The 23,875-nt window shown below is 41.4% G+C and overlaps 1 protein-coding gene across 2 annotated transcripts in view; it reads right to left on the bottom strand.

Moving 5' to 3' along the window:
* Window positions 1-23,875, bottom strand: part of LRP6 (LDL receptor related protein 6) — a 118,123-nt gene that overhangs the window by 58,738 nt on the left and 35,510 nt on the right. For both annotated transcript variants that reach the window (XM_064421103.1, XM_064421104.1), the window contains exons 3-4: window positions 10,287-10,484; window positions 20-216 (exon numbers count right to left, since the gene is read on the bottom strand). In XM_064421103.1, coding sequence (XP_064277173.1) covers window positions 20-216; window positions 10,287-10,484 — 395 coding nt within the window. The remainder of the gene's footprint in view (window positions 1-19; window positions 217-10,286; window positions 10,485-23,875) is intronic.

Genomic DNA, 23,875 nt, shown 5'->3' with positions numbered 1-23,875 from the left:
GGACAGCAAGACAGCTTACCATTTGGCTGCCTCTTCTGGCTGAAGGCATGGATATCCATGGGAGAGAAGATGTTGGAATGGATTTCACGCAGGTCCTCCCCGGAGTACTTGCTGCAGGCCAAGATGGAATGTGTGTTCCAGTCAGTCCAGTACAACGTGTCCCCAAACAGAGTCAAAGCAAAGGGATGTGGAAGGGAGCCTTTAACCACTGCTTGCCTAATAGAGCACAGGGAGAAAATGAATGCTCAAACACAATCCATGTGACAGTTTTGCTTGAACAAAGCTTCTGTGAAAAGAAGTTTGGGTACCGTTGATCAGAACTCTGTATTTATTTATTTCTGGGAAACAAATGTACTGCCCCTGCTTTGGGGAATGATATGAAGGAACAACACAGGAATACTGTTTTCAGGCTGCCTACTGATGCTGAGAAGCCCAAGAGATGCTAACTGCAATCCTTACTGAGATCTGTTGGTACTTTTCATCTCTTGAACAGTCCATGCCTGTAGGGCTCTCTGCCACCACATGAACCCCAGCTGATTTTATGCAAGTCTGACTCTACCTGCTGGTACACCATGTCCACCAATCCCAGCTTCAGCAGATTTCACACTGAGACAAACTGGTCAATTAGCTATCCATCCATCTCTTCCAGTTCCTCTTTTCAACCATCAAAAAAATACTGTAGTTTTTCACTCTAAAGAAAGCCTTAAAGTTACTTCCATTATTATGATAATTATTAAGCTATTGTTTTTACTATAAGCAGTGCCATTAAACAGAGTTCTAGCGATTCTCTGCCACGGTGACTATGTAATTTCTGAGCAAACTGGGTCATTGCCTCTCTCCAGGTTCACAAACAAAATTTTATGTATATATACAAAGACATGCTCATTAGCCATCACAAAAAATGCAGCACAAACATTACTGAAGACAGTTTTTCCAGATTCTTGTGATGTATCAAACTAATTATATGTACCTAAAATCCTCAGAACTGGAATTAAGTAGCTCAAGTCTTATTTTTATTTTATTCACAATCACAGAAAAGTTTAAGATGGAGAGGACTGCAGACATCATCTGGACCAACACAAAGCAGGGCCGCCACACAAGGACCACTTACAGGAGTGCTTCTTCTCACCTCCTTTCTTCTTAACTGCCTAAGTAGAAGTGTGTTCTCACCTAGGCAAGGTCCTTCTGAACAGTGGGGACACCATCCCTGTCCTGAACTGGAAGCACTAGGGATTGACACACAGCCCTGCTGCTCCTTCAGAGTAAGGCCCACTGTGAACACCAGCCTCCCATTTTTCTTCTTGCAGGGAAGACAGTAACCATCCATACATTTACTGAGAAAACACCCCCACACCACAGGCGTGACTTCTGGAAATAAGTCTAACTAAAGTGGTTTACCAGATGACAAAAATACTCTTATTTTTCCAAATATTTGCTCTTAAAATGTAACAGAAGAGTATATTAAAGCAAGAAGCTTGAAGGTGTCTTTCTGAATACAAAGAAGCTATAGTCATTACCGTCCTTTCACCTTAGCTTCTGGAAAAAGATGCATTATCTTGAAAGCTTTTTTTTTTCCTATAGATTCCCTTGCTTATCACTCTAGTGTTCCAATTCTACAGGAAATGAAATCTTCTATTTCTTGGTATTTTGCACTCAAAAGTAGGACATATTATCTTTTCTTTCCTATCTCTATCTGGAGTCAGGTATATATTTGCTTTAATTAAATTCACCAACTAAGCATCTTACAAAAGACCATTGTAACATCATTTGAAGCTGAAACCTGCCAGCCAAACAGTGAAGCCAGAATGACACAACACATTCTGGTATTATACCAAGTATAAAGGCATTCTAAATCTGCAAACATTTTAACCAACCCTACCCCCAAAACCTAAATATCTTCAGATTTGAATTTTAGCTTAGAGCAGGCTAGGAGATGAAGTCTTTATGTATGACACATTGTACAACATTTGACAAGTGACACATACGGCATTTTGTCATATGAAACAGAAGCAATCAAAACCCAAAACTCTCACTGTAACCAAACCTGCACCAAAGACAGCATTCCCATAACAACAGAAGCCACATTTTTATGAAGCATTCTGACTAACTTACTTTAAAACAAAACTCACCAACCAAAAAAACCACCAAAAACATAGAGAGGAATTTTACATGTGATTTGTACCCACCAGTAGTGGGAATAAATCTTTGAGTACAATAGCTGCTGTTAGACATTCCTAACTTTCAGACAGCCCTCTATTCATATGACAATGCATCAGGTGAACTGTGACCCTTATTTAAACCAGCCCGTATCTGGAGAGATTCAGAAGCCCTTCACTTGACTGTGCTGTCAGTCACAGTCTTGAAGCAATTACTCCTCAACTTGCATTATTTTTCTCAGCAGATATAAGGTTGCAATGCATGAAGATGGCTTTGGGTGCAAACCCAAGTGTGTAATTCTTACATCTAATTAAGATCAGTATTACCAGTAACATGTACTTTGTAATCTTTGTTTCCAGCAAGCCAGTACAAGGTGATAGCTCACTTCCAACCAGCAAAACCAGCAAGGCTTTTTCCCCCTTGGAAATCCTGCACAGACCACACTTGCAGCCCTGCTCACCAGCAGCTCCAGGATGTGTGCCAGCATGGAAGAAGTGGCTTCAGTTGAGCTCAATGAGTCTCCACACCCTAATGAGGAGCAGGAGGAAGGGGCTGGAGTGCCCAGCTATTAAAAAACAGGAAAAGGAAGATGAGAGGGAGCAAGAAATGACCTTCTGATGGCTGCTATGAGCAGCTGTGCTCCAGCATGACCTGCACTAGGAACTGCAGAGCTCTGCTTTTGACTTCTGCCCAGACTGATTATTTATTACACACACCCAGGTGGATGAAGGTGACCAGTGTCACCTGTAGCACCCAGCTGCTGCACAGTGCTGATGGAAGCAGGTGCCTCCCACCTCCAGGGTGGTTCACAAGCAGCCATACAGGATCAGGGAGCAGAGAGGTCTCCACATTCCTGGCCCTGATGGGTTCTGATGGGAACTGACAGCTCCTTGCTGGCTGCTACACTACCAGACCAGGCTTCACTGCAACAAGTGACAGGACAGCAAAAGGCACTCCACCCTATTATCCTTCACCAAGCTCCTTGGTTCCTTCAGACTGCTGCACTTGTGTCATTAGTCTGGTTTAAAGAGACGCCAGAGACAATGGGAAATTCAGAGCTGGGGATAAGGAGCAATGGTATTCATTCAGGAGACATCTCCAGGGCCTCAGCAAGATGCAAATTGGTTCTATATTAGATGGAACTAAGCACACACTAACTTTAATAATCTTCCCTGCACCAGACATATAATCACATAAATTTGCCTTAAAAATCTGGATGGCAATTGACATTTCAAAGGCCACAATCTCTGTTGACTGGGAAGGAAATGAGTGAAGGGACAGCAGAGAAGAAAGGTGAGGAGAGAAACACAGAGAGAAAACAAGCAGTTTCCACAGAAATTGAATTCAATCTGTGTTTAATGTCATGATTTCCCAAATACAACTATTTATCATCACGGTAATCAGAGATGCCATTACAATAAATATTGCTATGGTAGAGTTTTCTACTGTCTGGAGAAAACATAGATCTGATTTAAATATATTCACCTTTGTTCTATTCTTATTCCGTTAAACAGTCCTGTGAAACACTTAGTGAAGTAAAGGAAACAAACAACAAACAAATTTAAGCAGGAATTAGAAAAGGAGCTACCGAACTCTGAAATAGAATAGGCACATGAAACTTCATAGACAGTCTGTCAAAAATGTCAAAAAAGCTTTTGCTTCAGGATAATATGAATTTCAGACAAAGACAAAACTCAATTGAAATAAAAATTAACAGTAAAATGACCAAAAAACATTAAATTAATATCCTTTATTTTAACCAGGATTTCCTCAGTCTGCCTTTAGTTCTTTTTCAACTAATACTGGCATTCAAAGCTATGTTATAGCTATGAAATTTAGTAATTCAGATCAGCAAAAAGAAATCCAGCAATAATCAAGATAATTTAAATTAAAAATATAGTAGGAACTACTATTTCCCCCCTAGAATATTAACAGATGTTTTATATCCAAGCATAACAGCATTTCTCCATAAAAGTAAACAAGTAAACACTATCCATGAACCAACTGCCTTTTATTCTTGCTGCATTACAGTCTTCTAGTCTCAAGACCTGATCAGAACACCTGCAGAAAACCTGGGGTGCTTTAGATGTTCTGGCCTGTGTGTCTCTAAACCATTAACACTCCAGCTTCACAGCAGCAAAACTGCTTTCAGGTGACCCCTGAGGCTGCCTGTCTTCTGTCTCCAGGGCAGGGTGCAAGCATTTTTGACATTTATATTTCACTTAATTTCTCCAGTGTCCTCATGGGTGATCCCATACCTATTACCATCTCCCAGGCTATTAGAAAAGGGGAAAAATCTGCTTTTAGTGCTCAATGTTATAAAGAAAGCATATAAGAGGTTTGCATGAAACAAATTATTTTAAACAAAACCTTATTTGCCATCTAGAGAACGCTTAATGCTTTGAGTATTAACAAAATTGCAGGAATTACACAACTTTAGCTTGTGACAAGTGGAAATGTTAGCAAGTGGCCAAAGCACTCAGAGCACGAATCAGAAGGAGCAGGACCAAAGAGGAAGATGCACCCGTAAAATACCACAAGGAGGGCACGGAGCTCTGGTTCCCTCAGCTCACAGGATCTCCTCTCCTGCCCACCTAACAAAAACATTGGCAACACAAACTCAGAAAAGTAATGCATTTGTATGCATTTTAACCATGAATGCTTGTCCAAAATATTCCTATCAGAAGACAAGCCTGCTTTTAATTAGCTAAGCAAGAAACATGATTTGTGGGATATAATGCTATAATGCTCTGTTTTCAGACTGAAGTGTTTTTGCCTTTTGCCACTTTTTTAAGCCACAATTACCATGTGTTTCCAGAAAGAATATATAACAAACAGGTCTAGCCATGACATTTCAGATCCCACCTGCAATGAAAGTCTGAAATTCAACCTAGCTCTATGACCAAATAATCTAATAAATTCTGTTTATGCAGGATTCTGTAGCAGTTTTAATTAGAGCATTATTTGGCTTCTGCACTGGCCTGTGTTGGTGAGCTATTGAAACTGCCTTCTCCCCACTGACTGGTTCCTCTTCATTGCTTGAAGGTGTTAAGCAATTTTATCACACAGAAATATACAGAAAGATATAAACAGAACATGAGATTTTACACCTCATACATAATGTCATGTACTGTACACATTATAGGCAAATAAGGAGAAAAATCCTCTTATAAATGCAGGGATACAGTATTTTCAGTGTTTCAAGACATCTGCAACTAATCATCTGGCAGACACTCATGAGCTGATGCTTGAAAAGAGGAACTAGAAAAATCAATGCTTAAGTGCAAACTTAAGACATTCACCTCCTGCAAGAGCTTCCCGGCTTTCTGACAGTTGCTGAAAGTATGTTTTCTTACAGTGGCCTCAAAAACCATCTCATTAGCACAAACACTTCCTGGGGGACCTTGTAAGTGCATTTCCCTTCAGCCAGTAACGTGTTAACTTATTAATTAGAACTGCTGCTGCAGGGTAAAGGAAGGGGAAATTAATTCAAGAACTGCTTTAGCAGGCCAACCTATCTTGGGGACTGTACTCACAGGAGAGCTGTCTGCATTTCAGTTTTGTTTAATTAGTCCCACAAAAAGCAACTGTTCCCTCTGATAAGAGCAGGGCAAGAGCTGCAAAAAAACAAAACCACCTCTTCTATGCATCAATTTAGTTCTGTAATTATTGCATTCTGACATGAAAAAATGTTCATTCCTTTTTCTCACTGGCAAATCAAGGGCATTAGTCATCAAGTTCTTTGCTCTTCGTCTTTATTCTAATGAGCCCAACACTGCAGCAGCTAGGGCTAGTAAATCCCAGGGCTAGCAGGTAATGAACCATAATCATCCCTGTAAAATTTGCTAGAGAGGTTTTCTCACGAATTTATGACTCTACCACATATTTAACAGAGTACTAGACTGCCAGAGTTGTCATGCTGCTTTAGTGGCTCACTGTGACTCTAGTCCTACTGGAAGAGGTGACAAAAACTCCACCAAACCCCAATAATCAGGACTTATAATTGGTTTCTCTCTCTACATAATCCTACCACCAGCCTATTGTACTCTTTCACTTTCCAGACCCTGGCAAACAACAAGGATTCATGGCTGTCACACACCTGGGATGGGGCAGCCCTGGGTGCACAGACACACTGGGAATGACAGGCTGGAAAGCAGTGCCAGGGAAAGGGACCTGCAGGGGCTCCTGGTCAATGGCCAGCTGGACATGAGGCTGCAGTGTCCTGGAGCCAGGAGGGACATCCCTGTCCTGGGGACATCAGGCACAGCTGGGCCAGAGAGGGATTGTCCCGCTCTGCTCTGGAGCAGCCTCACCTGGAATATTGTGTGAAGTTTTGGGTAATGTAAGAAAGACACAAAGCCATTAGAGAGTGTCCAAAGGAGGGCACGAGGATGGTGAAGGGCCTTGAGGGGAAGCCGTGTGAGGAGCAGCTGAGGGCACTTGGTCTGTTCAGCTGGAGGAGCCTGAGGGCAGCCATGGCAGTCACAGCTTCTCCTGAGGGGAACAGGAGGGGCAGGCCCTGAGCTCTGCTCTCTGGGACCAGGGACAGGACCTGGGAATGGCTGCAGCTGGGTCAGGGCAGGGTCACACTGGATAGCAGGGAAAGGTTCTTCCCCCAGAGGCTGTGGGGCACTGCCCAGGCTCCCCAGGGAATGGTCACGGCCCCAAGGCTGCCAGAGCTCCGGGAGCGTTTGGACAACGCTCTCAGGGATGCACAGGGTGGGACTGTCGGGGTGTCTGTGCAGGGCCAGGGCTTGGACTGGATGATCCTTGTGGGTCCCTCCCAGCTCAGGATATTCTATGATTCAGGTCAAAGTATTTCTGAGATATAAATCTTAAAAGTTTTTATTCTTGTGTAGTGTCAGGTGTAGAGAGCTAATACTCAGAATGTAAGAATAAAAGAACAAAAACGTTTCAGATTTCTTATAGATTTAGGAATACATCATGAATTTTTAGAGAGAACTCCTTCCACAAAGTCAGTTTTCTCTGAACTGTTTGAATTTTTTTTTAATAGAAGGATGCTACTTCCTACCAAATATTTCTCCCAAACCAATTAAAACTTATGCCATCCTACTTTACATGGAGCTTTTACAATTGCTTACCTGCTACAGACTCTTTCCCACCTCCTGTCATGCAACAGTAAAAAACTTGACATATCAAACCTTTATTCATCTGTTTCCTTTTCCAAGTTACCAAAACTATCCAGATCTAGAAGACTCAATTTTTATGAATATATATGTCTTTCAGTAACCCAATTTGCCTTTTTCATTTCAATAGGGCCAACTTCCAGAAGCATATATTTTCCCAGACATGGTGACATAAGGCATCAGAAAAACTAGTAACACTTTGCAAGGATAAAAGAATCTGCTCTGATCAAGAGAAATTTAGAAATAAAAACCTCAAACCAACTAAGTATAAATATAAAGCAGAAATTTAGAAAAATGGTCTAAATATCAAGAAAAAAAATCACCAGAACTGGCAGTTTCTAAATAAACCAAAGGGACTGGTTTAAGTTAGATTAGGCACTTGATAATCATCTTCTCCCCCGCACTTAACTCTTAAGGAAAAAACACTAACTGATAGCTCTCTTAAGAGGTGGTGGTGGTGAACTGTAGGTGGGGTTATTTGTTGGTTGCTTTTTTTTTTTGCCTTTTTTTTTTGAGGGGTTGGAGATGGCTAGGAAAAAAGACTAAAGGCTTTGTAGATTTTGGGTGGTTTGGTGGGGTGACTTTTTCCACTGAAAAGGAAAATCTAAAAGGCTTTTGCTTTGGCTGCAGAATTAGAAACTGTGTTTTCTAGTATTAGTGAGTCAGTTACTGAAAAATATTAACAAAATTAAGAGATAAAATATGATTTACAGCTGTAAAATATCACATTGAAAAAACTCAATTTGTTGGATAGCCAAAAGACAGTATCTATACAAAAAAAAAAAACCCCAAACCAACACTTTGGACAGTCCTAGATCTTTTTTCTTAATACAGGCAGAAGCTAAGAGGTCACAGCAGAAAAAAATCTACCTCATAAAACCCCACTGTAGAACAGTCTAACTTCAGCAGTTTTTTTCCTCCCCTTATGATGTAACTGCAAAGAACAAAAAATGAAACCAAAATGCCTAGATACAGATGTTGACTGCTTTTTGAATCTTCAGAACTTTCTCACATGCCTAGGGAAAAACAGGTGCTGTTAGAATTGGTTTGTGCCTGAGTGCTTAAGGGAAGTCAAATGTGCTTTCCTTTCTAGGAATGACTTCCCTTTCTGCCCCTCCAATAGTAATATATTAGCATACTGCCACGACATATTCCTGATACTGAAACGTATGAATTTGAAAAAGAAATTTAACCTAAAGCATTGGACTGCTTTGGTTTTTATGGCTGCGTAAGAAAGAATTAGTAGATCTAAAAATCTAAATTGCTTGTCTATACAGGTCCTTATTATAGGCTTAAGTAATTCCAGGGAATTGACTGTGCAATGAGATAACTGCTGGGACTCAGGTGATTTCAACTCTGTGCCATGAGGCAGCTGCTGGACACAGCTGTGTATGCACAGACAAGGCTGGTCAGCCCCTTGCACCAAGAAAATTCAGCACCTCCTCAGCCTCATCCCCCAGGTTAACAACCACAGAAGGCCACGGAATAAACACCATGAAAATAAAAAGAGAATACCAAACACAAGTATATTTACACCATTGTGCAACAGATCACCAGCAAGAGAGAAACTGCAAAGTAGTCAGTAGCAAAACAAGACTGAGAAAGTTAAACTGATATCAGGAAACACTAAAGTAGCTCTGGAACAAGAAAGGCTGGAGACACCAGATAAAATTAAAAATACTCAAATTTCTACTGTATATGATAATGTCTATCCTTTGCTCTCAATTACTTGAAAATCTATGTGACAGTCTACTTTTTTGAAAGAATCTCAATGAAATATTTCTCTCTTTTTGGTACTAAGTTTTTTTCCTTGTCAAACAAACAGCAAATGAAGGACTACTTCAAAATAGATGTTCACAATCCATGTTTTGTATAAACCAAGCTAGTCATAATACTTATATCCAAAGACACAAATCTAAAATTGCATCCAACTTCAGGTACTTTCCATGAACAAACACCATGACAAACACACTGCATGAACTTGTGATCACTTAAAAGGCAGAACTTGGGAGAAAAGTGATGTAACCTTTCAAACCAGCATTACAAAGACATTGAGGAGTTCAAAATAAATATCAAAAGAAGACAGTGGGCATGTTTCATGCTTGTTGCTTGTGGTCCTACTTGCCAGTCCACACAAAAGAATGATCCTTTCAAGAGAATTAATTTCTTGATGTCAAATTAATATTTGTGGTGAAAGGTGGGCAAGTCCCTAAGAGGCCAGAACAAAGAGCATAAGAAAGGATATTTCATGCCCATCTAAACTAGCTGAAACATCACAAAAATTTGCAAAGAAAAACCCCACCAAAAATCATCTCTCCATATGACACCTTGGGCACAAGCTGTGATTTATTCATGTGTTCAAGCAGTACTTGTCAAACTCATCTAAGGAAGAGAGTCATCACCCAAATTAGAGATAAACACATATACACAAAGCACCAGTTATACCCTTAATTAAGAAGTAGTCATGATTGGATCAAAAAGAATCACTTCATTGCTATAAATCTGTTCAATGAAAACAGTAATTTTAACATAGCTCTCCTTTAAGGACTGTTTTCCACTAATTTCCCAGCCCCTAGGATTAATGAAACTGAAATATTAATATATGATGATCCATTTTCTCATATTATCTTCTACATTTCTGAATATCACAGCAACACTGCAGAGAAGACCTACTGAAAAGAGACAATTTTGCTATATAGTCATATACTATTAAGAGCAGGATTTGAGGATTTTTTAATGGAACTGGTTCTGAGAAAAGTCTTTGGGACAGTTATAGGATACCCTGAAGAGAAGGACACGTTCCACTTCACAGTGCTGGAAAGGTGGGGATGGTGAAGGATAAAAGTTTCTGACAGCACTGGTCTGCTTAAAATTTTGTGAGCGCTAACATGACAATTTGATGCAACAGAGATTACAATATTGCTTAGGCAGCATCTTCTAAGAAAATCCCCACATTACACCCATAAACCAAAACCTTCTTACCTATGACTTCCATCCAGATTTGATTTGTGGATGAAATTCAGTTTAGCATCTGCCCAGTAGAGCTTCTGTTCCTCATAGTCCAGCGTCAGTCCGTTTGGCCAATATATGTCCGTGTTAACGATGATGGAGCGGCTTGAGCCATCCATCCCAGCTCGTTCTATCTTTGGTGCTTCTCCCCAGTCTGTCCAGTACATGAACCTACAGTTATTTGAAAAAAGACAAAAAAAGAAAGCAATCATGTATGAATCTACAAGTTTCAGGAAAGACCAAGGCACTCTGTTCTGCAGAGACAATATCTGTGGAGCTCTGCTCTACTGGGTAAGGGGGACATACCCTGTGAAACAAAGAAAAGTTACTTTATAAAAAGCTGAAGAAAAATAACTTAAGACAAACCCACAGTACTATATCAGGTTATACTTCCAAATGTTTCTTTCTTTCCTTGGGTCAACTGAGAAAGTTGGAGATATCCAACAGATCTCAACCACCATCTCAAAATTCATCATTAAACAGCAAAGACAGATATTACAAATTGTCAGAAAAGTACAATAGCTTCTCTAATATGTGTCAAAATTTAGGGGGGCAGAGAAGAAGGTGTGCAGACTTATAGCAGACATAGTTGCATGTGGTGCAGTGGTTTTGATGGAAGATCAATTCATGTCCTTTTATTTCCAGAGAAATTCCTACACAAGCAGCTAAGTCAACATGTTTAGAAGCACAGCTTGCATCCAGTAACTGCGAAAAACACTCTGTAAAATCTTTTAAGACTGGACAAGCAAGTTTTAAAACATGTAACATGCATCAATTTTTAAACATTATTTAACAAGTCGTGGGGAGAGGGAATCTACTCAGTTGCATTTAATACTGAGGCAAAGCAAGGGAAATCACTTTATTTTGGTTGGAGACTAGCAGGGGGTAAGAATATTTGTCCTTTTTCCGCAGGTGGTAGAAAATAGATTTACTTTTGTGGGTTGTTGACAGAATGCATAACTAAACTGAAGTAACATAGAATACAAACAGATCAGCCAAAGTGCATCCATGGTGCTTGCTCTGTTTTGTTGTTGCAGCTGGAACAGACTACTGTCCTAAATTGCTTCTCATAACCTCATGACATCTGCCAGCACTACCTGCTTGTATCTGTGCTCCAAAGCCTGGCTCAGTCAAAACAATGCAGATTAGGAAAGACCTGAAGCCTTTAATCAAACTCAGACCATCACACAACCACAACAGGTCAGTGTATGGTAGCCACATGTGAAGAGGCCTAGCCACCCATCCTCTAAAGAAAAACAAATGTGCAACACATTTAAGAAACACTTGCAGATGAAGTTATTCTTGGCAAAGGTTTATTCTTATTCTTACTCTTATTATTTTAAAGAGTCAGGAAATTTCATGTCATATCTTCCCCCTTAATTCATGTCTACAGTGTGTTTGTTTTCATGTGCAGCAAAATCTGTGGACAGAAATGCAGCTGATTAACACAAATATTGTCCTATTTGATCCCAAGAGAGTAATTCTTCATGGAGCAACACATTTATTTTAACACAGAGCACAAAAGTATCTGAAGAGAACGTGTGAGATTTCTGTAGGCATAAACAAGTGCCTCAGATAAACTGTTTTTTCATCAGGAAGAAGGACAAGCCCCAAATAATTTTTAGATCGGTAGCACAGTAGCAAGGCACCTGGTCAAGCTACGCAGTAAGAAATCACACTTGAAAAAAGAAATATTAAAAAAGTCAGGCAGTATTTCACCAGTGAGCATGTGAGAAAGAAAAGAGAAAAAGAGAGCTTTACTTTTAACTTCTTTAAGACAGCCCTGCTTTGCCCCAGCTGTCAAGTTTCAGACTTCCAAATCAAGGTTAATAGGTTCCAAGGCTCTGACCAGCCTGCTGGACTGATTTTTTTGGGCTGAAACAGCTCATTAATTGCTGTACAGCCTCATATTCTTCCCTGTCTCGCTCTCACCTCTCATGCACGCTGCAATTACTCAAGCAAAAAACAGGTAAAGGTAGTTTGGTAAGAAAGTAAAGGCTTCCCAGACATCACAAAAACGCCCTATTTCATTTGTCAAGAAGAGGACACACACACAGAACTGGCTTTAAGATTCAGTCATATTTCCAATCAGCTCCAGTGACCTCTGTGCATTTTCTCCAACAGTTTGGGTTTTTTCACTATCACGGTTGTTTTCCTCCACCTTGCTTGAGAGCCTGTGGGTTTTAATGTCTCCATTAAAAATCTCTGGAACCAGCCACGCTCCAGCTGATGACAGCCATGCAGACAAGGTAAGGGCCATTCTCCCTCTGCCCCATCCTCTTCAAACACATTTAGCTATTTCAATTAAAAAAAAAAAACAAACACAAAAAAACAAAAAACAAGAGGAAAGGAAAAGAAAAAGCCACCACCCAAGCCCATGGGATACATGGGATAGAGCAAAGTATTAAGAGAAAAGTAATGTCTTTTGCTAAATCATCTAATTATACCTTGCAATACAATTAAAACCCAGGAATCTAGACTATAATTTTACCAGCAGAGTCTGGAAATGGTTGCAAGCTGTTATAAAATCTAAAAGCAGAAGAAAAACAACAACAACAAAGTGTATTTCTTTTTATATGTGCTTGTAACTTTCAGTATTACAGTCATGCCCCCTTCCAAAGAGTTAAGGAACATCCAGTATTTGATATACACTTATAGAAGAGAGGAAGGTTCTTAGACTTAAAACAATATTAGTTGGTGTTTTGTTTGACTGTGGCCAAAAATGTTGGTTTATCTTAAAGTTTATCCCATCATTAAAAATTATGAACAGATAGAGAAAGAGTTTTGATAGTTTTCCCCTACAAACTGTTTTCTATGCCTCTTTAAATCTAGCATTTTTTGGGTTTTGCATTCTGGTGCATAAGGTTAATCCAGGCAATAAAACTTCCTTCTAAAAGGCCACTTTGCACTGTATAGTTGTAACTTCACTGTTTTGATTTGCCTCAAATAGAAGGTTTTGGCATAGGAAAACAAAAACCCAACCAAACAAAAGGATGAAACAGCATGTCACTGTTCATTGTGCTTGATGAACAAACCTAATAAGTAACAGAGGTTTTTTCCAAACAGCCCATAAAGCCTAGGCACTCTGATGGCAGAATATCCCCCATCCAGAGAAGGAAGCTCACAGACTACCAATGCCAAGATCACATTCTACAATTTAGCAGTGATTTCCCACAGTAAGCAGAGAAGGAGAGAAATTTGTTACCAGCATCCATCAGCTTTGCAACTTTCTGATCCACAAACGTCCACTTTCCTGAATATTACTCAGCTGCTTAATGAGGGCAGCTAATTATTTGGTGAGGTCCTTCACAGTGAAGGCCCTAACTCTGCAGTTATGCTTGGTTCAGGGCCCTAAGAACTTCTGAACTCTACGGGGAGCTGCCAAACTTCAGAGCTTGCAGCAGCCCCCGTGGAGCTCATCAGCTCTGAGCGGACCCTGTGAAACACAGCCTGCTCCAGCTCCAAACAGGACTGGCACTCCTGCAACCAATAAATGCAGTTAAACGCAAAACACTGGAGTAGTTCAGGAAAACTGTGCACAATAAGTATGTTTGGTTATTGAAAATAGCTCTTGACTTGAGAAGAAATGTTCAGGAGTTTACAAAAAGACATTTGAATCAAGTGACCCTCCTGGCAGCTGAACGGAGACTCCTTCTGAGGCAAGTTCACAAAGGGAGGGAAACTGCAATCCAGAAGCACACAGCAGTAATGAAAGACACAGAAAATGGATTTTCAAATAAGGGGACTAAAAGTATGACAGGAAGGTTTTAATAACAAGTTTCTCAACTGACTGCAAAAGTCAGGAAATATTTTCAGTCCTCCAGGAAAAGCGAAAAATGTACATATAAATTAAATATGGAAATAATTCTTCATAAAAGAGAGGAAGAAATATCCTTTGGGGATACAATCAAGATAAACATAAGAGAAAATATGGTTTTAGCTAGCTGAGAACTGTGCTCTTTTACAATAGCTTGTCTCTCTAAATAAGCATATTAGTTGATTGACTAGATTAGCTGAATGTAATTTTCAGAGCTGCTTTACAATAATATCTTATGTTAATATTCAGTGCAGTCAACAATTTTCTGTGCAAATTACCCTATCTGCAGCCTTTCGGTTGCCTCTACACTACTCTTGCACATACTAAGAGCAGCTATGTGAGAAATGGATGTGAATTAAGCAGGGAACTGTTAACACTCTAACACATTGATTCTTTTACTTTTTACCCTTGTTTTGGGTTCAGAAGCCAAAGGGTTCCCAAGAGAGCTGCAGTTTCCCATTTCAGGCAGGCATTGCTGGCTCTCAACCACCTGCCTTAAGCATTGCTATGTACACTGGACAAAATCAAATCAAGATTTCTTACACTGAAAACCAAGCCTTTTTTTATTTCACTCTTCTGCAAGGCATCAGTGTGTCTAGTAAATGACTAAACGACCCAGATGTGCTGAAAATGCTTGATGAACAAGCACCAGTGGGCCCAGCACTGACTCTGCAATTGTCCCCACCCTGACCCTCCATCCCCATCCCTTGCACCTTGGGGAGGGTGCAGGATGAGCACAATTGCACAAGTGCTTGGATCTCAGCTACTGAATTTCACAGCCCAGACCATCAGCATCAGTCCTAGACAGGGGTCTCTGTGCAGTGACTGGAACACAATGATCTGTGACAGGGACACCTCAGTATGGCATCACTGGTCACACAGCAGGAACCTGAGCAAGAACAGGGGTCACTGTGGATAAATCACTGCAGCCTCTGCAGCTCACTTGTCAGGGATGCTAAAAGACTCGACTGACAAGTGGGAGAAACCCATGTGTAAAATTCCATGTGTAAGTCTACTATACACACCAGGAAAAGCTCTACTGGGATTTATATTTGGTAAGGCATCCACATATTTTGCCCAGTATACTCTATACTGGTTCCCTCAGGATGAAGATGCTGTTCTGGTGAAGCACTTTAATGCAAATGTCTGCATTTATCCCAGGAAGGATACTAATCAAGCAAAAGCCATCTGTAACCAGAATGGCAATGTGAGGATTTCCACTTTGGAGCTGGTTTTACTCCCCTACTCAGACCTTATCTAAGCAGGAGAAATAAAATCATCACCAGACGTTCACTTTTCTTGGAATCCATTTCTAAAATAAGGGATAAATGCAAACATTCCACTTTTGGAATGAAGAAAAGCTGTGATGAAGAGATCAAAAGGTGATGCTTTGTCTCTAGCTCAGTATCAAGAATGAAGTATAAAACTAGAATGAGATTTTGTAGATGGCATTCATAAGCCCTGAAAATAATGCTTTAGAAAAGCCACTGCAAGTCTTTCATAAGAAATCAACATAGAAGCATAAACCTACATGATACTCTCATTTCATAACCAAAAAGAAAAAAACTCAGTTCAAGCTAGTTACCATGGCCTCTGTTTTCAAGTATTCCAATTTAAAGAAAATGCTGGGCAATCTAACAAAACAGATGAGAGGTTGTTTTTCATTTTCACTCAGACATTTCTGAGGGTCTGCAGGAAGTAAGGTTTGACTTAGCTGTCGAACCAAACATACACTGATGCACTGCAGAGTCTCATGCATATGGTTGTCCTTTTGGCCACAGGACCCCAGGAAAAAGAGAAAGATATCAATTAAAAAACAAGAAGAAGCTATTTTTTTGCTGAATGCTCACAAAGGCAGAATTTTAATTGTTTGAGCAGGTGGAAAGGTCTCTCCTGCTCCTTGAACTTGAAAATTAACCTTTGCTATCTCCTGACACAAAAGGTCTAATGACATGCCTTCCACAGTTAGGAAACAAAAGCCATTTCTTGGTTTCTCCCAGAGCAAGCAGGAAATAAAGTTTGTCAAAACTCAGCAGCATTTGAAAAACAGTATTTGAAACAACAATTGTTCCAGTTTATGCCAAAAAAATAGAGAGGGATAAAATTTCCTCTCTCTGCTTCCGATTAACACCATCCCTAGACCCTTGCTGACCTCAAGACAGAAACAAGATCCAAATGTGCTTTGGAAGACTCCAGCCAGCCCCTTGCACAGGAGCCACTCCAGATATTATACACCAGACCCTGCCAAGCTCACACAGCAGGTAAGCCAACAGAAAAACAAAGCATTATTAATGGAAAAGGAGAGGGACAAAATAAAAGAAGAAAATTCCTTGCTTTCCAACCTACCTTGGTTCTTTAAATATAACAGGAAAATAGAGGAAAGAAAACTAGCTGGCAGTTTTAACAGACTTTCAGAAAAACAAGCACACAAACAAAAAATACCACAAACCAACTGTGACAGAGTCTGTTAAGAGGCCAGGAGAGAAGCTGAGCCAGGAACATGTGCTGGGTAACTCTGCAGGGCTGAGGAGTCTCACAGAGACTCCAGAATTGCCCAGGAGGAGGCCACATACACAGAAAGACACCTTCCAAATAGTTCTTGAGGAACCTACCAAAAGGTGCAGATCTCTATGCACCTGTGAACTGAACAAAATTGTGAAAGCTAGTACAAAAGAATATTTAGCTACATTAAAATTACAAGTGGGGGAAAGCAGTGAGAAAATGGTGGGATCACAGTTCTTTATATTTCTCAGATAAAATTTACCTTCTTCGTACAATGAAAATAATCTGTTTCTTTACAGGGACTTCCACGAAGAATATAAACATGTCCACTGCACATATTTAGTTGGTAAATAAGGATTTAGAATTCTGGAATTTCAAAGAGCTTTGGGTTGAAACTAGACAAGTCAGCTGCTACAATGATTTTTCACTCCTTGCTTTTTCAGCTCAGTCATAACCAAACTTGTTTCTTATACTTCAATAAAAAAACTGGGAGAATTGTTCTTCATATCTCCCTGTACATCCTGAATGCAGGAAGAGCAGAAAGATTTTTCCCTATACTTGTATCTTAAATTGAAGCCCTAGAACTTCTAGAATTGAAGCTCCTGAACTTTTCCATGGCAAGAGAGCACAGTCATCTCTGCCAGTTGTGTTGCTCAGTGAATGAAGGCAAGAGATAAAAATCTGCCATTTGGCATTCTGGGCTGTTTCTCAGGAACAACAACACAGGCATGACCCACTGCTGTGCAAGGCCTGGAGTTATGAACTCCTCCATTCCAGGTACTCCACAGATACATCACCTACACCCACAAACAGAACATACTGTTATAACCATCCCAGCAATCCTGAATGCAGAGTCGTCTTACAATGAGAACAGTTTTTAACCATCACCACTCATTCAACTTTACTCACTGGATGTTTAATGGATGTTTACTCTAAGTTGAGTCCCATCAACCCAGCTGCAGTTCACCTTAACATCAAGAGGGTACCTGTGCTAAAACATGGATGAGCAGGACAGCACAGCCAGGAACAAGAGAATATTAGGTAAAAAAAAAACTATCGGAGATATGACCTGTCTGCCATCAACTGAAACTGGGGAACAACACGTTCAGTATCATGAGACCTTTTTGCAACTTTTCCTCTGTGAGATTTCTTTTTATCATTCCACTACTTTAACCAGTAAAACATCCCCTTGTTATTCAGCCTCTCTCAGTACACAGGTACCAACCAGATGATTTTTATGTTCTTGATTCCTGACTCCTCCAAGAAGCCCTACAGAACTTCAATGTTCTGCCAAGCCATGCTGACTGTTACCCTCCATATCACATTCCAGCACCCTGCTAATTCTTTTTTCATAGTTTTCACCCTATTGTTTGCTGTGTAAATCAGGCTTACTTACAGGTAACTATCATTCCTTAGGCTTTTTTTAAAATTCAATTAACTCACATCATCTAGGGGTTCAGTACATTTTCAGTTCAGCTCCTGTCCTTGTGATTTATCAGTTTGTTGATATGGAAACCAACCTGATGCCACTTTGATCTTCCACCAGAATCACTAAATCACTTATTCTCTTATAAGAAAGTGGCACACACCAATTAATCTTTTCACACCACAAAATTACATGAAATATGGCCTTGTTTTTAACCAAAAGCTATATGATATTCATTACAAAACAAACCACCAAAAAAGGAGGTGGGAGGAAGAGGAGAGATTTCTGTACAGCAGGTAAGAAGAACAGAAATAAAGGGATGCATTGTAATTAATGCATATGAGACAGGTTACACAAGGTTTGGTTAAGGATCTAAATTCTGGAGATACAAACCTAGGCAGATTTGGCTTTTATTGAGAAAAACCTATGTTTGCCCAGAGCATTTAGAAAAGCTCACAAGATGTGGTCTGAATACTGGCCAAAGGCTTTGTACTCAGATAGAATAAACACCATTTCTATACTGAAAACATTATTATAAAATAACTGTGATGTCTGAGACTTCACTCAAGCTTTTTCTAGGTTAGGTTTTGCTATAAAGGAAGTAAGAACGCTTCTAGTTTTCTATTCCTACTGTAAACAGCTAAATATTAAGTACTTGGATTCAATTTTTATGGAAAAAATAGCTATGCATTCTACAGCAACTATTACACACCTGGAATTCTGAAGTTAAAAATCAATTAACACAGCTTCAAACCCAAGTCATTAGCTTTTCTCCCTACAGGCTTCAAAATCCAATATACACAGGTGGGGGGAAATTTCTTACTGCCCTGAACCAGTGGGAGACATCTGCTTGCAGAAATTGAGGAGCACAGAAGGAGTCCAGGCACTAACCCTGTTTGAATAGGCTGCAAGAGGGGAGTTCTAACAGTGCCTCTTTTACTGTGCTCCTTACAGGTCGTGTACACTTTAGACTTTTAAAGAAAAAAAATGACACCCACCAAGTTACAGCTTGCTCAAAAGAAAAAACAGTGCCTGTTACATTTGTGGTTTTAGTAATTTTGTGGGGACAGACTACAGTGATGGGCAATTAATTTTGTAAGAATAATATATATTCACTGTACTTTACCCTTTGGAACAGGCCACTGGTGATGCCACCACTATGGGTCACCATCAAAGGGGAAGGGGAACAGCTACCTTCCCACAAAATGCAGGATTTAAGCCAACAGAGTCCAAGAAAAGGCATTTCTGTCTGTATGTGTATAGTCCTTGTTGCAAATTGTTTTTGGGGTTTTTTTTAGTTTTCATTTTGCTCTATGGTGAAATGTATTGCTTCATTTAGTAGGAATCTAACACATTCAGAAAGGCCCTGCAGAGAGACCTGGACAGATTAAGAGCTGGGCAAGCACCAACCCTCTCAAGTTCAGCAAGGGACAGTGCTGGATGCTCCGCCTGGGATGGGGCAGCCCTGGGTGCACGGACACACTGGGAATGACAGGCTGGAAAGCAGTGCCAGGGAAAGGGACCTGCAGGGGCTCCTGGTCAATGGCCAGCTGGACACAAGGCTGCAGTGTCCTGGAGCCAGGAGGGACATCCCTGTCCTGGGGACATCAGGCACAGCTGGGCCAGGGAGGGATTGTCCCGCTCTGCTCTGGGGCAGCCTCACCTCGAATGTTGTGTGAAGTTTTGGGTGCCACAATGTAAGAAAGACACAAAGCCATTAGAGAGTGTCCAAAGGAGGGCACGAGGATGGTGAAGGGCCTTGAGGGGAAGCCGTGTGAGGAGCAGCTGAGGGCACTTGGTCTGTTCAGCTGGAGGAGCCTGAGGGCAGCCATGGCAGTCACAGCTTCTCCTGAGGGGAACAGGAGGGGCAGGCCCTGAGCTCTGCTCTCTGGGACCAGCGACAGGACCTGGGAATGGCTGCAGCTGGGTCAGGGCAGGGTCACACTGGACAGCAGGGAAAGGTTCTTCCCCCAGAGGCTGTGGGCACTGCCCAGGCTCCCCAGGGAATGGTCACGGCCCCAAGGCTGCCAGAGCTCCGGGAGCGTTTGGACAACGCTCTCAGGGATGCACAGGGTGGGACTGTCGGGGTGTCTGTGCAGGGCCAGGGTTTGGTCCTCGTGTGTCTGTCCAACTGGGAATATTCTGTGAAAAGCTGGTACTACTGATGCCTTGTGAAGGCTGATCTAGAACAGAGGCCAGATGGAATTAAAGAATAAAGTAGGTATTTATTAAAAGACCTCAATGGATACCCCTTGGGCAGTAAAAGAACCCAGACAGGGCTACACCCAAGATGAACCCAAAACGGTCACAAAATGCGTGACTGGTCTTGAGGTCTCTCACTTTTGTAAGTTCTGGTCCATTAGGATATTTGAGTTAATTGTCCAATTATAGCTTTAGGTTATGAAGTCCCATCCTTCTTGTTTTTCTCTCTTTATTCTGCCACTGTTTATGCTCTTGGGCCCAACATTTGGATCAGTTATCCTTGGTCCCCAGCTAGAGAAGGAATTGTTTTGTCTATCTACTCTGTGAAGAGAGCTTACTATTCCTTCACATGAAGCTCAGAACTACACACTAAAGCAGTACAGAATCTGAAAAACATAAAAGCTAAAATCTGAGGCATCACTACTGATGATCTTGTGTTAAAAACATCTTGATACAACCCCTCAGAACAAGTACACTTCAACAGCGAGAGCTAAGCAGAAGAAATGCCAACTTAATGATTAGTAATTTAATTCACAGAGAAATTGCATTTCCCAATATGTAAACTTGTGTCATATTCTGCTCTGTAATTTTTATGCCAGAAAAGATGACCTGTGCTCTAAAGCACAACTGTACTCATCCCAGGGTGGGAATGCAACAGGAGAGGTGCTTGTGTCAGCTGCCACAGAACTCCTTCCTGACCACTGACAGTGGTGAGGTGCTGTCCTTTTTCCACTACAGAGCTACATTAGTGGGATTACTGAGTGGAAGGATACAAATTGTTGGATTTTCTCATCCCTCAAACAACGCTTTATTCATTATTGCTCTCCCACTATATATCCCTGTTACACCCAAAAGCAGATGTTTTAGCACTTGGTGTAACACTGTTCCTCTCCACTATAAATTAGTTGTTTCTCAAGCTGACTGAACCCAGCATCTATTTGCCATCAATCCAAATCCACCAAGCAGCCATGATTCACACTCTTGGAATCAGAACAGCCTTAGTACTGCTTCATTGAAGAGTACAAAGCACTTGCATTCCAAAACTCTTACAGTTACAGTCTTCAGATTTGCAACCAAACTATATAACTTACCATATAACTTACAGGTTTTGCTGTATATTATTTCTGTCCAAAAGCAAAGTATGGTTAATACACGCATGTTCTAGTTTTTCCTTTAAGCTTACTTCTTTCACAAAAATGTAAAACATGCTCACGCAGTGCTCGTAGAAAAACAAAATCTCACATGACATGTGCATCTGTATGGATGTTCTTCTCCTCAGGAGCTGACTTTATGTCCACCAGTCATCAAATCAAATCTCAAGTGCAACAGTTTCTGAAAATTGACTGCATACACTCCCAAAAAAATCTTTTGCTCTACATTTAATTTACTCCTTTCATATCAGTTCCCCTTTTAGTCTGTCCATTCCATGGTCTGCTTCAGATAATACTTTCCTTTGTTATAAGTCATGAACAGTAATCCCTTCATGGTTGTTATCCAATTTTACCAAAGGCTTTAATCTGCTTTATTGACAATAACTCTTTGACTACTCTTCTCTGAAATGAATTGTAGTAAAATGGATCTCCAGTTCTGCAACTGAACAAAAAACCCCAAGAACCCAAACAAATCAACAAACAACCCAGAGTTTAGAATTACCACTGAGGACAAAAATATGTTTAGAAAATTAATTATACCAAGCAATTCAAACCGAGTATTTCTGATAATATACACAAGTGGTAACAACAGTAAGAATCTCTCCCAAGTGTGGAAGAAATATAGATGTTAATTCAAAAGTTAATTCACACTTCATAACCTTGCTCTTCTTCTGTTCAATGTACTGCTGTGAGCTGCCAGGATAGGTCGGTTTTGCAGGATTAGCAGTGAGGTGACAGAGGACCAACCTTTACATAACAAATGGCACAGGCACCTGTGACACAGCCAGGTGACCAGACACTCAGAGACAGCAGTGACAGCCCCCTGACTTTCCTGCTCTTAGACTGAGAGGGTATAAAAGGCCAGGGTTACCTTTGTTTAGGGCCTCAGAGGCACCCAGCTCCAGCTGTTATTTAGCTATTGCACCAAGAGAAAATTATTTTAAGGATTGATGCACGTGACACTGTGCTATGGGAAATCTGGTCTGCCTGGGTGAGTGTGGGGCTGCAGCTGGAAGGAAATTTGGTCCTGGCTCAGGTGGTGCAAGAGTGACTGCCAGAGTGGTCCTGGATGGTCCAACAGGGAGCTTCCCTCAACACCAGCCACTAAGTGCTCGAGAGAATCACACCAATTGTATAAAAGGGATGGCTAGACCACAAAGTAACTCTGTTACTTGGTAGTAGAAGCAATGCATATTTAGCTTAACTTTACTATAAAAAAATCCAAGAAAACAGGCACTGCAGCTTTGTCACAACATGAGGAAAGAGAATTGACTCACCCACAGCAGTAGATACTTCCTAAAAGTTTCTTTTAATCAACTCCCCACACCAGTAACTAAGTCACAATCCCTAAGTCACAACTCAGAAATTTGAAGAAAGGGGGTAGGGGTATCAAGGTACTTTTTCCACCTCAAGTCTAATTGACTCATTTCTATAGGATCAACTGAGCAAGCTGACATAACATAACTACTTGCTCAAGAAAGGGCTTTTCCAGTGCAGCAAGAATTCACTCTGTAAACAAGCCCTTTTCTAGGATGGTATTCAATACCATGCTCTGTACTCAGGGAAGCTAAGAAGCTGAAATTCCAAGTAATACATAAAATTACAGGGTTGTACATACTGATGACTTTATTATCCCCTTAAGATTTTCTGTATAAAAATCTTTTCAGAGCTCTTCAGTGCTCCTCTACACTGGGCTGCAATGCTCAAAAGAAGATTTTCCAAAGCAAATTCAGACATCAGTGCATAACAACCATAAGGACTCCTAATAAAAAGCGGATGGGGAGACTCCACACCCTCTCTGGACAATCTGTTCAGTGCCTGGGCACTGCCCAGGGCAGAAGTTCTGCCTCATGTCCAGGTGGAACCTGCTGGGATCAGTCCCTGCCCGTGGCTCTGGTGCCATTGCTGGGCCCTGGAGCAGAGCCTGGGCCCTGCTCTGAGCCTCCCTGCACACAGGGACACCCAGGGCTGAGGGCCCCTCTCAGCTGGGGCTCCTCTCCAGGCTGCACAGCCCCAGCTCCCTCAGCCTTTCCCTGGCAGGGAGATGCTCCAGGCCCTTCCTCATCCCTGCAGCCTCTGCTGGCCCCGCTCCAGGAGCTCCATGTCCCTCCTGTCCTGATGATCCCAGAGCTGGACACAGCTCTCCAGCTGTGCCTGCCAGGGCTGGCAGAGGGGCAGGATCCCTCCCTGACCTGCTGGCACTGCTCTTCCTGATGCAGCCCAAGGTTCCAGTGGCCCTCTTGTCCCCCAGGCACTGCTGGCTCAGGGACAGCTCGCTGTCCACCAGGATTCCCAGGTCCTTCCCCACAGAGGTGCTCTCCACCAGCTCAGCCCCACACCTGTACAAGTGCTTAGGGTTGCTCCTGCCCAGGTGCAGGACCTGCATTTGCTCAGTGTCAGAGGTTCCTCTCTGCCCATCTCTCCCAGCTGAGTCCCTCTGAAGGGCTGCACAGCCCCCAGGGCT

The sequence above is a fragment of the Passer domesticus genome, chromosome 5 (assembly GCF_036417665.1).
Source record: "Passer domesticus isolate bPasDom1 chromosome 5, bPasDom1.hap1, whole genome shotgun sequence".
NCBI lineage: Eukaryota > Metazoa > Chordata > Aves > Passeriformes > Passeridae > Passer > Passer domesticus.
This window is presented reverse-complemented; position numbering and strand designations above follow the sequence as displayed.